At 46.3% G+C, this 16,206-nt stretch overlaps 1 protein-coding gene across 4 annotated transcripts in view; it reads right to left on the bottom strand.

The window, feature by feature from the left end:
* Positions 1-758: 758 nt before the first annotated feature.
* The window catches only part of LOC120991954 (C-type lectin domain family 12 member B-like), a 72,855-nt gene continuing 57,407 nt past the window's right edge, over positions 759-16,206 (bottom strand). For all 4 annotated transcript variants that reach the window (XM_040420701.1, XM_040420700.1, XM_040420702.1 and 1 more), the window contains 3 exons: positions 6,190-6,338; positions 3,901-4,007; positions 759-1,162 (listed from right to left, as the gene is read on the bottom strand). In XM_040420701.1, coding sequence (XP_040276635.1) covers positions 1,060-1,162; positions 3,901-4,007; positions 6,190-6,338 — 359 coding nt within the window. In that variant the 3' untranslated portion in view covers positions 759-1,059. The remainder of the gene's footprint in view (positions 1,163-3,900; positions 4,008-6,189; positions 6,339-16,206) is intronic.

Below are 16,206 nucleotides of genomic sequence, written 5' to 3'. Positions count from 1 at the left end.
TCTCTAGAGATGAATGAATTTCTGCTTATGAAATTCGTTCACACTTCGTTTGGTGGTAAAAGGTGAATTGCGTTATGGATTCTGTCACCACGGACCATAACGCAATTCCATGATGGAATGCATAACTGAATGCATTAGAGGCATTCCGTTATTCATTCCGTCCTAATAGAAGTCTATGGTCTGCATAACAGATCCGTCCAGTTTACGTTATGCTGGAGTCATCTCTAGAGATGAGTGAATTTCCGCTTATGAAATTCGTTCACACTTCGTTTGGTGGTAAAAGGTGAATTGCGTTATGGATTCTGTTACCACGGACCATAACACAATTCCATGATGGAATGCCTTTAGAGGCATTCCGTTATTCATTCCGTCATAATAGAAGTCTATTGGATGCAAAACTGTTCCGTTTTGCAGCCCATAGACTTCTATTATGACGGAATGAATAACGGAATGCCTCTAAGGCATTCCGTTATGCATTCCGTCATGGAATTGTGTTATGGTTCGTGGTAACGGAATCCATAACGCAATTCAGTAAATACCACAACACAAACTCAGACTTCAAAATATTAAATTCGCTTATCCTTAATTATAACGCAATTTCACCCCAATTAGAGAATCAAGGTGCGAATCGAATTTCTCCTAAACTTTTGATCAAATTCCACCTCCTCAGCTTCGATTCGCTCAACACTAGTCCTAGTAATAAGTAAGCTCGACCTCAGATGAAGCAAACCACATAGCACATTCCACTGGGTTATTATCTATTCACTAAAAATGAAGCAATAATGGACGTTTTTTCTCATGACTGTACATAATTTACTGATTGTGGCAGAATTCTTTCATATTTGGATGGGTAAATCTCTCCTAATGTCTCCTACCACTGTCTATATATGATGTCTTATGATGCATGATGGGATTGATGCAGAGACCTTCGAATATCACCACCACCTTATTACTGCCTTCACTAAAGCTCCATATTTACAGCAGTTACATAGAAGTATAAGAAATATTCCAAGCAGGAGCTTCGGGATCTTCTCCTTCAGGCTAAGGATTCAGCGAACACTAGCCGTCCTTTTCACAGATCCAGAACATCTCCTTATAACAATTCTCCAGGATCAGGCGACGGCTGAATTTAGCGCAGGTTCCAGATCCTTCTCGAACGGACCTGACAATGGAGGGAGAAATCGGAGAACTCAGCGGTTCAGCAGTAGAGAAAATGTGCACTTGACCCGACCCAAGACTCCAACATTTCATGGCCTTTGTTGGTGTAACATGAGCAGAACATTACATTCCAGAGGAACTCCCGCCAAACAAGCCTAACTTTTTGACCCCCTGGTCAGGAGATCTGTGAGGTTCCAGCTCTAGCCGCACCAATGACAGTTCAGGTAATGGAGACACTGTATGAATGGGACACCCAGAATTGTCCAGAACCTGATGAGGAGCGCCCCCAGCAGGGCTCCGTATACTGTCACCAGAGATACAGTCAGGTCCATAAATATTGGGACATCGACACAATTATAACATTTTTGGCTCTATACATCACCACAATGGATTTTAAATGAAACCGACAAGATGTGCTTTACCTGCAGACTTTGATTTGAGGGTATTTACATCCAAATCAGGTGAACGGTGCAGGAATTACAGCAGTTTGCATATGTGCCTCCCACTTGTTAAGGGACCAAAAGTAATGGGACAGAATAATAATCATAAATCAAACTTTCACTTTTTAATACTTGGTTGCAAACCCTTTACAGTCAATTACAGCCTGAAGTCTGGAACGCATAGACATCACCAGACGCTGGGTCTCATCCCTGGTGATGCTCTGCCAGGCCTCTACTGCAACTGTCTTCAGTTCCTGCTTGTTCTTGGGGCATTTTCCCTTCAGTTTTGTCTTCAGCAAGTGAAATGCTCAATCGGATTCAGGTCCGGTGATTGACTTGGCCATTGCAGAACATTCCACTTCTTTCCCTTAAAATACTCTTTGGTGGCTTTTGCAGTATGCTTTGGGTCATTGTCCATCTGCACTGTGAAGCGCCGTCCAATGAGTTCTGAAGCATTTGGCTGAATATGAGCAGATAATATTGCCCGAAACACTTCAGAATTCATCCTGCTGCTTTTGTCAGCAGTCACATCATCAATAAATACAAAAGAAGCAGTTCCATTGGCAGCCATCTATGCCCACGCCATGGCACTTCACTGATGAGGTGGTATGCCTAGGATCATGAGCAGCTCCTTTCCTTCTCCATACTCTTCTCTTCCCATCACTCTGGTACAAGTTGATCTTGGTCTCATCTGTCCATAGGATGTTGTTCCAGAACTGTGAAGGCTTTTTTAGATGTCGTTTGGCAAACTCTAATCTGGCCTTCCTGTTTCTGAGGCTCACCAATGGTTTACATCTTGTGGTGAACCCTCTGTATTTACTCTGGTGAAGTCTTCTCCTGATTGATGACTTTGACACACATACACCTACCTCCTGGAGAGTGTTCTTGATCTGGCCAACTGTTGTGAAGGGTGTTTTCTTCACCAGGGAAAGAATTCTTCAGTCATCCACCACAGTTGTTTTCCGTGGTCTTCTGGGTCTTTTGGTGTTGCTGACCTCACCGGTGCGTTCCTTCTTTTTAAGAATGTTCCAAACAGTTGTTTTAGCCGTGCCTAATGTTTTTGCTATCTCTCTGATGGGTTTGTTGTGTTTTTTCAGCCTAATGATGGCTTCACTGATAGTGACCGCTCTTTGGATCTCATCTTGAGAGTTGACAGCAACAGATTCCAAATGCAAATAGCAGACTGGAAATGACCTCTGGACCTTGTATCTGCTCATAGTAATTGGGATAATGAGGGAATAACACACACCTGGCCATGGACCAGCCGAGAAGACAATTGTCCCATTACTTCTGGTCCCTTAACAAGTGGGAGGCACATATGGAAACTGCTGTAATTCCTGCACCGTTCACCTGATTTGGATGTAAATCCCTCAGATTACAGCTGACAGTCTGCAGGTAAAGCACATCTTGTCCGTTTCATCTCACATCCATTGTGGTGGTGTATAGAGCCAGAAATGTTAGAATTGTGTCCATGTCCCAATATTTATGGACCTGACTGTATATGAGCTACATGTCTTTACCTTTGTTGATTCACAGGAAGGGAGAAATCTGACCCTGAAAGAAAAAAACATCCCTTCCGGACCATCTTCCATCTGTCTGGATCAACATCCGGCTGCTGCTATTAATGTAAGAAGAACTTTCACCGCTTTCACTTCTCCATTCTGTTCTGAATATATCCCTCTTCCTTATTATATAACAGGGCTTTCGCTCGCTTACTTTCACTTCTGCTTCTCCTTCATCATCATCAAAATACTCACTAATGACATTATCATATATCACTGAGCTGAAGTAATGCTATTATGAGGCACCACCTGCTGGACTGAAAGATTTTAGCTCTAGGGCGCCACCCGCTGGACTGAAAGATGTTAGCTCTGAGGCGCCACCTGCTGGACTGAAAGATGTTAGCTCTGAGGCGCCACCTGCTGGGAGAAAGTGAAACTATTAAGTGGTGCCACCTGCTAGGAGAAAGTTAAAATATTAAGTGGTGCCACCTGCTAGGAGAAAGTGAAACTATTAGGTGGTGCCACCTGCTGGGAGAAAGTGAAACTATTAGGTGGTGCCACCTGCTGGGAGAAAGTGAAACTATTAGGTGGTGCCACCTGCTGGGAGAAAGTGAAACTATTAGGTGGTGCCACCTGCTGGAATACAGTAATAGTGATATCTAGATATTGTTCTGGACAGGTCAATATCCTGATCAGTGGGGGTTTGAAATGCTGCACCTCCAACGCTCATCACTACGCACTCGCGGCATACAGAATCAGAACCAGACGATCAATGTAACGCAGTGCGCGGTGGTACGTACTCGATGCTGCCATCTGTCCACACCCCTATCCACGAATCCTCCTGGTAATGGGATCCAAAGGCAGATAATCCAACCCAGAACTCAAGATCCATGGTGCTCGCCAATCTCTAAAAGAACAGAACGACGAAGTCAGAATCACAGGAGCCACAATGATCGGACCCCAGCCAATAACCCTGACAACTCTCACTCATGAGTGCTACCGATTCTGCGCATGGCATATCACATATATGATCCATAAACCTGCTGTGTTGTAGGTTCTGTATGATATAACAGACAGGAGGAGGGGATATATCAGTGCCGTATCACATCAGAACACATTATACAGAGATGAGTGGTTATAACCCGGCACCGCTTATCCCTCTCATGCACAGGATGAGAACACGTGTAAGGAGAGGATCACAGAACTGAGGAGCAGAAAGTGTTCATAGCAGAAATGTGGGGGGTATTGTGATTGGTAGTGGGGCACTCTGCAGGAGGCACTGGGGGTGTTGTGTTTGGTATTGGGGGCACTCTGCAGGAGGCACTGGGGGTGTTGTATCTGGTATTGGGGGCACTCTGCAGGAGGCACTGGGGGTGTTGTATCTGGTATTGGGGGCACTCTGCAGGAGGCACTGGGGGTGTTGTGTTTGGTATTGGGGGCACTCTGCAGGAGGCACTGGGGGTGTTGTGTTTGGTATTGGGGGCACTCTGCAGGAGGCACTGGGGGTGTTGTATCTGGTATTGGGGGCACTCTGCAGGAGGCACTGGGGGTGCTGTGTTTGGTATTGGGGGCACTCTGCAGGAGGCACTGGGGGTGTTGTGTTTGGTATTGGGGGCACTCTGCAGGAGGCACTGGGGGTGTTGTGTTTGGTATTGGGGGCACTCTGCAGGAGGCACTGGGGTTGTAGTATCTGGTATTGGGGGTCACTCTGCAGGAGGCACTGGGGGTGTTGTGTCTGGTATTGGGGGCACTCTGCAGGAGGCACTGGGGGTGTTGTATCTGGTATTGGGGGTCACTCTGCAGGAGGCACTGGGGGTGTTGTGTCTGGTATTGGGGGCACTCTGCAGGAGACACTGGGGGTGTTGTGTCTGGTATTGGGGGTCACTCTGCAGGAGGCACTGGGGGTGTTGTGTCTGGTATTGGGGGCACTCTGCAGGAGGCACTGGGGGTGTTGTGATTAGTATTGGGGGCACTCTGCAGGAGGCACTGGGGGTGTTGTGTTTGGTATTGGGGGCACTCTGCAGGAGGCACTGGGGTTGTAGTATCTGGTATTGGGGGGTCACTCTGCAGGAGGCACTGGGGGTGTTGTGTCTGGTATTGGGGGCACTCTGCAGGAGACACTGGGGGTGTTGTATCTGGTATTGGGGGTCACTCTGCAGGAGGCACTGGGGGTGTTGTGTCTGGTATTGGGGGCACTCTGCAGGAGACACTGGGGGTGTTGTGTCTGGTATTGGGGGTCACTCTGCAGGAGGCACTGGGGGTGTTGTGTCTGGTATTGGGGGCACTCTGCAAATGACACAATGGGTATTGTGATTAGTACTGGGGGGCACTCTGCAGGAGGCACTTGGGGTGTTGTGATGGGTGGGGGGCACTCTGCAGATGACACAATGGGTATTGTGATTAGTATTGGGGGGCACTCTGCAGGAGGCACTGGGGGTGTTGTGTTTGGTATTGGGGGCACTCTGCAGATGACACTAGGGGTATTGTGATTAATATTGGGGGGTACTCTGCAGGAGGCACTGGGGGAGTTGTGTTTGGTATTGGGAGGCACTGGGGGTGTTGTGATTAGTATTGGGGGGCACTCTGCAGGAGGCACTGGGGGTGTTGTGTTTGGTTTTGGGAGGCACTCTGCAGATGACACAATGGGTATTGTGATTAGTATTGGGGGGCACTCTGCAGGAGGCACTGGGGGTGTTGTGATGGGTGGTGGGCACTCTGCAGATGACACAATGAGTATTGTGATTAGTATTGGGGGGGCACTCTGCAGGAGGCACTGGGGGTGTTGTGTTTGGTATTGGAGGGCACTCTGCAGATGACACTAGGGGTATTGTGATTAGTATTGGGGGGCACTCTTCAGGAGGCACTGGGGGTGTTGTGTTTGGTATTGGGAGGCACTGGAGGTGTTGTGATTAGTATTGGGGGGCACTCTGCAGGAGGCACTGGGGGTGTTGTGTTTGGTTTTGGGAGGCGCTCTGCATGAGGCACTAGGGATACTCTCTGGGCGAACTCCAGGATTGCGAGTAATGTCCCTTTGCTGCCCATGTGATCGGCCAGTTATTTGGCCCTGTACACATTAGACATCCTCTGACCTGTATTAGGCCCTGCTTCACAGTCGCCAGTCGTCCGCCCTTCTGGATGCAGAATTTCTCACTTGAATCTTTGGTTTTCTTTTTCTCAGAGAATAAATAACATTTATTTTCGATCTGGATCCAGTGACGTGGACATGGCCGACAGGGTCCTGCGGAACAAATATGGAGGCTGCTCATCAGAGAACAAGATTTCACTCACAGATCATCTGGATTTCACTCATTGCATTGAAAGCATCAGAGGAGGGGAAAAGAGAGAGAGAGCACAGACATGAGAAGAGACGACAGAGATAAAGAAGAGGACACAGAAAGATGAGAAGAACAGATCAGAGGAGGATTAAAAGAGAGAACACAGAGAGAAAAGAGGAGAGAGACCACAGACATGAGAAGAGAGGACAGAGATAAAGAAGAGGACACAGAAAGATGAGAAGAACAGATCAGAGAAAGGAGGATTAAAAGAGAGAACAGAGATAAAAGAGGAGAGAGACCACAGACATGAGAAGAGAGGACAGAGATAAATAAGAAAACACAGAAGGATTAGAAGAACAAATTAGAGAAAGGAGGACTGAGAGAGGAGAGACCAGAGGAGAGAGAACAGATAGAGAAAGATTACAGAAATGAGAGGAGAGTGAAGGTATTAAGAAGAGAAAACAGAAAGAAGAACAGAGAATGAAGGACAGGGAGAAGAGAGAACAGAGAAAGCATAAAGAATAATGAGAGAGAGAATAAAGGAGAGCGGATAAGACAGGTGAGAAGAAAGAAAAGGCCAGAGAAGGGAGAGAAGAAACAGAACAATGAAGAAAGAGAAGTGATAGCTGATAATAAAGAAGAGATAAGAGACAGAGAGAGCTCGAGAGAACAGAACACGGAGAAGAGAAAAGAACAGGCAGGGGAGAGAGAACACAGAGAGTAGACCAGGGAAGAGAACAAAGACAGAGGAATAGAGTAAAGCAGAAGACAGAAGAGAAGAAGAGACAGAGGAATCGAGAACAGTTGGCGAGGGGAGAAGAAAGACAGTGGAGGTCAGAGAATGCAGAGAGACGACCAAAAAGACTGGAGAATAAAAGAGGTGAGCAGATGTAATGTCCGGAGTGCCATTATCACTCTTTTGCACCTTGCTACCATCTTCTATATGCTAACTTACAACATCAAAATGTATTTTATGTCATCCCTGAATAATGTGCATATTCTTTCCTATGTAACTGTTATATTTCATGTAATGTGCCTGGTCCACCAGCAGGTGGAAGCAAACACTTGACAGAGCATTAGCAGAGTCTGGAACTATTCCTTCCAGTCTCTAAGCCTCTCTCAGAGAGAGGAGGAGTTTAGTGTTAGTGAGTCTAGTCTGGCCTACCCCCTCCTAGGGAAAGGTTGTATGTTGGCTAGCAGAGCACTGCCTGCTCTTCTAGGCCCAGAGGCCCTTCCTCTAAAGAGCATTTTGGTTGCATGTTCCCTCCTGGGCTTGCATTTCCTTCATCCAAGCTAAAGCCAAAGCTTGAGGAACTCAAAGCCAGGAAGAAGTTCCTAGGATTGCCTACAGTAAGAGACTACAGAAAGCTAAGTTCCAGCAGAAGAGGAAAAGTTCCTATTTACTCCAGCCAGCGTAGCAGAGCTGAGGAAGCTACAGCATAGCAGAGTTAAGATTGTTGCAGAAGTGCTTGCCTGCCAAAGTTAAGCCAATACCTGCTGATGACCAAGATAAAGTCTGGAAACTGTATGGATTACTGTTTATTACAATTAAAGCAACTGTTCAAATGTTTACCAAGACTGGACTAAACTTTGTTCTACACCATCCTAGTTATCACCCCCTTTTGCACTGCTTCGTCCGACCAAGTCTGGGATCCAAGGATATCCAGGTAGGAGCACTGTGACACGTGCTGATAACATCTACAAAGACACTGTAGGCCACTCTACACCAGTCTGGCAAACCTACCCTGGGTACCAACACTACCAACTACAAAGGGGACTCCATGTCCTCGTTGATTAACTGCAGCTGGCGTCACAATTACTTGCTCTATAAAAGGAACATATTTCGTAAAAACCTCCTAAGGAGCAAGGAATACCCCCAGACGCTGGGATTGGGATGCTGCTACCAAGTGATGTCCCGGTCGCGGGCGCTGCATCAATTGGCATCACGAACAGGATGAGGACTTTATTAAACTATGTGCCGTTACATTGAGAACAGGATTTCGGACAACCGTAATCTGTGAGCCATAAGCCTATAAAGCCTGCCCAATTAACAAGAGCCTTTTTAAAAGTAACTTTAACTGACTTATTGCAGAGCAGCAGGGACAAAACTGTGCGCACTCGCGTCCAAAGGGTTAATCCGCCATCTTTAATTGTTTCGGCGCAGATTCATCTACCAGTCCAGAAGCAGGAAAGACAAGAAACGCCCCCTCTGCAGCGGGAAAATCCAGCCCTGCCTACAGGGAGCGAATTCACAGTAAAGAGAAGGAAAGTGGCAGTTCCTCCCCCAAATCTCCTCCTTCGTCTTCAGCTCACGCCAGCACCAGAGAAGACAAAGGAAATCGACGGCGCCCTTATAGGAAGTGAAGCGGCGGCCATCTTGAAAAAGGGTGAATGCAGTTCTCTCTTCACCGGATCCCTAGAAACCGCGCCAAGAGATCTGAGTGAGTACTACTGGGGAAAATAACCTTGCTAAAGACTAAAGACATGCACTTAAATTTCAGTCTGGCTGACATTGACACTTCTAGTCTGGTACAGTGTACCAAGAGCTCTGTCTGACTGCGAAGCCCGGCTCTAGAGAGGTAAGAGACTGATTCATCTAGAATTCTGGACGCTACCACTGGTTAAGATGGGTCGAAGTCTGAGCAGCATGTTACTTTGACCACTGTGAGGCAGTGACAGGAGTCATTTATGATGGGAGATATGTGTCACCCAGAATGCTGCAGGAAGCATTCTAAAAGAGGTTTGGTTTGCACTGGGAACGTGTCACCAAGGTGCCTGGCCTTGGTGGAGTAAAGGCCCCTAGATTAGGTGTCCACTAATGTAGTTGGTGGACACCATGATAGATAGCATAGCTGGTTCCAGCTAGTCCGGTTCGGGATTTTACTGGGAACAGGCAATGTGCTGGGTGGGTGACTGTTCCCCATGCTACAGTCCGGCACTTGGGGCATACGCATGTCCAGGGATTCTATTTAATCCTGCTGCTTGACTTAGGTGTGTCTCAGTCTGGGGAAGAAGGTAGACAGTGTGAGGTAACACAGTCAGTGTGTGCTGTGTTTGTTGGACCCGGCTGTTATCCGGATTTATCGGCTGTACGTATTTGGACAAGCATAAATAAAGAAGACTTTGATGAACTTTGTGGTGTCTCTGCCTCTGTACACTGGTCAAGTGAGTACGGTTCCTTACATTCGGAGGAGGATGCGGGCAAGTGACCAGTGAGGCAAACACAAGGGTGCATGTCCCTGATAAAGCCGGCCAAGTTTCGCCCTAAGCCAGTGGATCAAATGGAGGCAATATTACAAGCAAGCCGAGTGCAATGCACAACAGCAAGCAGCGAACGCCCAACAACAGCAGACTAACAGCCTGTTGATTCAACAGATTGCTGCCCTGCAAGAAACCCTGCGAGTGTCCAAGCAAAGGACCCCACCTGCGGTGACCCAGTTTCCATCGGCCGCTGAGGAAAATGAGTCCGGAGGACAACAGGGAGGCCTTCCTCACGGTATTTGAAAGAATGGCTGAGCAGGAAAACCTACCGTCCGACCAGTGGGCTGAGGTGGTGGCACCGTTCCTAGGAGGAGAGCCCAGAAAGCCTATTTTGACCTCAGCCATGAGGACGCCCAGGACTATGAGAAACTTAAAGGTGAGGTCTTCGCTTGGATGGGGGTTAACATGTATGTGCGGGCGCAAACGGTGTACCAGTGGGCCTTTTCAGAGTCCCGGCCCACTAGGTCTCAGGTATATGACTTGTTGCACTTGGTGAAGAAGTGGCTCCAGCCTGAGACCTTGAGCCCCACCCAAATGATTGAGCAGGTGATAGTTGACCGTTTTGTGCGCACACTGCCGGTGGCCATACAGCGGTGCGTGGGTCAAGGAGACCCCAGCAACCTTGACCAATTGGTTAACCTAGTCGAGAGTTATATTGAGACCCAGGACTTGATGGGGGGCTCTGCCCATATGAGGGAGGATTTGTAGGATTTGCTAATTTCTACAGACGATTTATCAAATAAATTTCTGCTATAATTACACCAATTACTCGATTAACAAGGAAGGGAATACTATTTATTTGGTCTCCCCAAGCACAGGATGCATTCCTCTGTCTAAAGACAAAATTCACCACAGCCCCTATGCTGATTCATCCTGACCCTGAACATGCCTTTATCGTTGAAGTTGATGCTTCTGACTGTGCAATAGGGGCTATTCTATCACAAAGAACAGGAGAAAAAGACTTGCTTCACCCTTGTGCTTATTTTTCCCGAAAACTGACCTCCTCAGAAAAGAATTATTATGTGGGAAACAAGGAACTGTTAGCCATCATTGCTGCTTTCCAAGAGTGGCAACATCATTTGGAAGGAGCAGCACAGCAGATAGTGGTGCTAACTGATCATCGTAACTTAGAGTTCATCAGATCTGCTAAATGTTTGTCTCCCCGTCAAGCTCGGTGGAGTCTATTTCTTAGCCGATTCAATTTTGTGATCTCTTATAGACCTGGCTCCCGAAATGGAAAAGCTGATGCCTTATCCAGACTGTTCTCAAATGATTCCTCTTCACCTGCACCACCAACTACCATTCTGTCGGAATCCAATTTTGTTGGGGTCATTACTAACAAGGATCTGCTAGAAGACATAAGGGCAGCATATGAGACTGATCCGGTTCTCCTAAATCCACCAGATGATATATATCCCTTATGTTTCAAAATAAAGTTTGGACTTATAAGTATTGCATTTATGTGCCAGAGAGTGTACGACTGAGAGTATTAAAAATAATTCATGACTCCAAGCTAGCTGGTCACAAGGGAATTCAGAAGACGAAAGAACTTCTGTCACGCTTCTTTTGGTGGCCTAATTATCAAGAGGATGTGAAGAAATATGTTTCTTCTTGTAACACCTATGCCATGAATAAAACTCCTCGTACTTCACCAGTGGGACTTTTGCAGCCTCTGTCAATCCCGTCCCGTCCTTGGGGGTCTATATCCATGGACTTTATTGTCGATTTGCCTGCTTCTAAAAGAAAAAGTGCCATCTTAGTTGTGGTTGATCGATTGACAAAAGCAGCTCACTTTATTCCATGTGCTGGTCTCCCTTCTGCCAAAGAAACTGCTGAACTTATCATCCAAGATGTCTTTCGTCTCCATGGAGTACCAGAGGAAGTTGTCTCTGATCGCGGAGTACAATTTACGTCCAAATTTTGGAAGAATTTTTGTAAAACACTGGACATTGATGTTAATTTGTCATCCGCTTTTCACCCCCAGTCAAATGGTCAGACTGAACGCACAAACCAAACTTTGGAGCAGTATCTCCGATGCTACATTTGCCATTCGCAAGATGACTGGGTTGATTTGCTTCCAATGGCAGAATTTTCATACAATAATACTCAGAATGCTTACACCAAACAAACACCATTTTTTGCTAATTTGTGTTACCATCCAAGTATACTCCCTAATTTCCCCAGAGACACTTCTATTCCTGCTGTCAATGACAGAGTTCAATCTCTCCAACAAAATCTGGAGATGTTAAAGGACACATTAAAGATTGCCCAGGAGAGATATAAGCAAACAGCAGATAAATCCCACAGGCCTTCTCCAACTTTCAAGGTGGGAGATGAGGTATGGCTTTCTACGAAGAATTTAAAACTTCATGTACATTCAGCAAAACTTGGTCAAAAATTTATTGGGCCTTTCAAGATTATTGGACAAATAAATGCAGTAGCTTTTCGGTTAAAACTTCCCAGGACAATGAGAGTACATCCTGTGTTCCATGTATCACTTCTGAAACCTGTTATTCCAGATCCATTTCCAGGACGTAATCTGCCTCCTCCCGATCCAGTTGAAGTAGATGGACAAGAACATTACACTGTTGAAAAAATACTGGACTCTAGAATTTTCCGAAATAATCTACAATACCTAATTAAATGGCAGGGGTATAGCCCCGAGGACAATTCATGGGAACCTGTAAACAATATTAGTGCTCCCCGACTGCTTAAAGAATTTCACCAAAGATATCCAGAAAAACCGAGCCAAGCATCGTCCGGAGGTCGATGCTGAAGGAGGGAATAATGTCAGAATTTGATGTAATCTTCTAAATTACCACTAGTGGCCGCTGTTTCACCCACTCTGAACTTGTGTTGCAATTTCACTCCTCCACCACTGGAGGCTGCTGTGTTATCTGAGGATTGCCCTTAACTAAGATGTGCCGTTGTGATACTGATTGTGAGCCATCTTGTTTCCTGTTTGGGCCTACTTATACCCTTGAGGCAATGCAAACATTGCTCGAGTATTGTGACTTGTTCCAGTCTCCTGCTCCTCAGAACCGTCCCTTCCAGACCGTTCCGATTCTTCACTGGATTCCCTACCTTGCGATCTACTCCTCAAGTCTGCGCCTCGCTTGTTCCTTATGGCCACTGGATTCCAGCCACGTCTACCAGCAGTGTAACACCCAGCTTTGACTTCTCGATGTTTGACACCACTTACCCCAAACCAGGTAGGCCTGTCTTACTCCGTATCCTTCAAAGACCCCTCAAGCAAAACCTACAGTACCTCAGAGACTGAGAAGATCTCAACAAAAGACCCATGTCCAATGTCCCCTACATAAGAAACCACACTTATTGCTGAAATGCAGAGAATTTAGATAAAAAACTTCTCAGGGACTGCAAAACTTTCCTCAAGGAGAACCTCATTTGTTACAGGTGTTTCCATCAACCTCTCATCTTGCAAAAGACTGTACAGTGAACATCAGATGGTCTGAATGCAACAGTGAAGAGCACAATACAGCCTTGGGGTGCAAGGTGTTCCAGAGGACAAAGGAAGACCACAAGATAGCTCCCTCTACTGAAGATGAGGCCTTCTTAAACATAATTGAGGAAGGATTCTTCAAGGATAAAATGAACACCTGGGTTGCACCATTACCTTTCAAAACACAGAGACACCGTCTTCCCAACAACAGAGATCAAGCCTTTAAACGCTTCTGTTTACTCCAACGCAACTTTCAGAAAAGACCAGAAATGATGGAACATTTTTTCTTATTCATGGACAAGATATTGGAGAACAGTCATGCAGAAGTAGCTCCACCCCTAAAAGAAAAGGAAGAATGCTGGTACTTACCAATCTTTTGCGTTTACCATCCCAAGAAGCCCGGACAAATCCGAGTGGTATTTGACTCTAGTTCAAAATATGAGGGAGTCTCCCTCAATGATGTTCTTTTGACAGGACCAGACCTCAACAACACACTTCTCGGTGTCCTCATCAGATTCCGCAAAGAACCCATTGCTGTAGTTGCTGACATACAACAAATGTTCTATTGTTTCCTAGTTAAAGAAGAGCACAGGAACTTCTTAAGATTCTTTTGGTTCAAAGACAACCACCTTACCCAAGACATCTTCGAATATCGCATGAAGGTGCATGTTTTTGGCAACAGCAAATCTCCTGCAGTCGCTATTTATGGACTCAGACTTTCTGCCCAAGAAGGTTGTTGAAAGAGACTTCTATGTAGATGATGGCTTAAAGTCGCTTCCCTCACCAGAGGCCGCAATCGGTCTACTCAAAAGGACTCAAAGTATGCTTTCCTGTTCAAACCTCAGGCTGCATAAGATAGCTTCAAACAGCAAAGTTGTTATGGAGCCCTTTCCTACTCAAGATCATGCCAGTGATTTGAAGGATCTAGACTTGGCAACAGACCTATTACCCATGCAGCGCAACCTAGGGCTTAGCTGGGTCCTCAAGTCTGACACCTTTACCTTTCAGGTTGACCAAGAACAGAAACCTTTCACACGACGTGGAGTCCTGTCCACCATCAACAGTCTATACGATCCACTTAGATTTGCAGCCCCTTGAGATTTGTCACTGTGGCGAAACCGACCTCGCCACTGGGTTTTGGAGAGGACTGGCTGCTGGCCTCTTGCCCCAGGATTATGGGCCATATACTAACTTTTAAACCCCTGAACCGATTCAAGTGAATTTTGGATAGGTTTGTCCCCACGTTATACTGTTTGAATTAATGTAAGTTATATGTATGGACAATTTAAACTCACAAAGTTGTAACAATCTATAATAATTGTAACTTGTCAGCTTGGGAGGAATATGCTGGGTGTGTTTCTATTGTGCCATTGTCCCATTGTGTGTTTAAATGGTGATGTCTGTCCTGTTGTATCTACATGTGTATTGGCGATCTCCCTTTGTTCTGAGAGATAATTGGATTGTGTGATGTTGTGATAGATCACTGTGACCTTTAGCCTCTTTCTCCTGATGCATGATGGGGGAGGAGGAACTGTACCAGGAAGTCAGACGGTGTGTGAGGGGAACTGGAAGCAGACACATGAGGCTGAGAAGGGATTACATCTGATAAGGACAGAAGCTGTTAGGAATAAGACTCCTCCATGTAAGAATGCCATAATGTTCTGAGTAATAAACCTTGCTCTGGTTAAGTAGTACATCGGCCTGTGTGTGTAACTTGCTGAGCAGATACTGGCAGCATTGCCAGCAGTACCTGAGAGACACAGAGTGTCCAGGGGACATAACAGTGGCGACGAGGATTGTGGATTTTAGCACACATGGCCTTCATAGGGTTTATTCAACCATTTGATCCTGCAGCTGAGTCATGGATCTCCTGGGTGGAGAGGCTGGAACAGTATATGGAAGCAAATAATGTGACTGTTGAAAAGAAAGTTGCAGTTTTTCTCACTGCATTGGGTCAAGCTGCATATGGAACCCTCAGAGACCTTGTTTCTCCAGACAAGCCAGCCTCTAAGTCCCTGCCTGAGTTAATTCAGACGCTACATACACACTACAACCCGAAGCCGTTAGAAATCGCAGAGCGGTTTAAATTCTACAGTAGAAGGCAGCAGGCCGGGGAGGATATAAAGACATATATCATTGCTTTACGTAAACTAGCTGCCACTTGTCAGTTTGGAGACTACCTACAGACGGCTCTCCGTGACATGTTCGTCATGGGACTCTGCGACCCAGCCATACAGAAACGTTTACTCACAGAACCCGACTTGACTCTGACGAAAGCCACTGACCTTGCTACGGTCATGGAGTTGGCAACACGGGACGCCACCCTACTGAAGGCACCACCTACAACTCCTGCAAGCCAGGGTGAGGAAATATTCCACACTGCTATCACTCAACGCTCGAGACGCCCGTCCCCTGCCACTCAGCTTAAACCTCGCCACCCTAATTCTTCTGTCTCTGGGACCCCGACTTGCTACCGTTGTGGTAACACTACTCACAGTGCGCCGGCTTGCAAGTTCAAGGATGTCGTTTGTTTTCGCTGTGGAAAGACTGGTCATATTGGGCGCGTTTGTCGCAGCTCTCGCTCCCCGAACGCTACCACAAAAGATAGACGTAAACAGACATTCCGTGTGGATATGGACAATAACGGTTTTAGCTCTGATGAGGAGACATGTGTCCAGCATGTTGGACTGTTTCGAGTAACTGGGAGTACTCCTGCGATTAAAGTGGATGTCACACTCAATGGCTGTCCTGTCTCCATGGATGTTGATACAGGGGCAGCTGTGTCTGTCATTTCATGGACTGATTTAAAGGCATCGGGTCTGTCCCTGCCGCTAAAACCTACAAAGCTCACACTACAAACCTACAGCAAGGAACTACTACAGCCCTTGGGTTATGTAAAACCCCTTGTTACATTAGGCAACCACAGTCAAAGTCTACGCCTTTATGTTGTAAGGAATGGAGGTCCTCCGCTGTATGGAAGGGACTGGATCAAAGCCCTGGGCATGCCTCCTTTTACCATTGCCCAATGTACATTGCTTTCTAAAGTAGACCATTGGGTGGAATCCCTGAAGTCACGTTTTAAAGAGGTTTTTGAGGACTCTTTGGGC

The sequence above is a fragment of the Bufo bufo genome, chromosome 2 (genome assembly GCF_905171765.1).
Source record: "Bufo bufo chromosome 2, aBufBuf1.1, whole genome shotgun sequence".
In the NCBI taxonomy this organism is placed as follows: Eukaryota; Metazoa; Chordata; class Amphibia; order Anura; family Bufonidae; genus Bufo; species Bufo bufo.
Note: the sequence above shows the minus strand (reverse complement) of the source record. Positions and strands in the feature narration are given on the sequence as shown.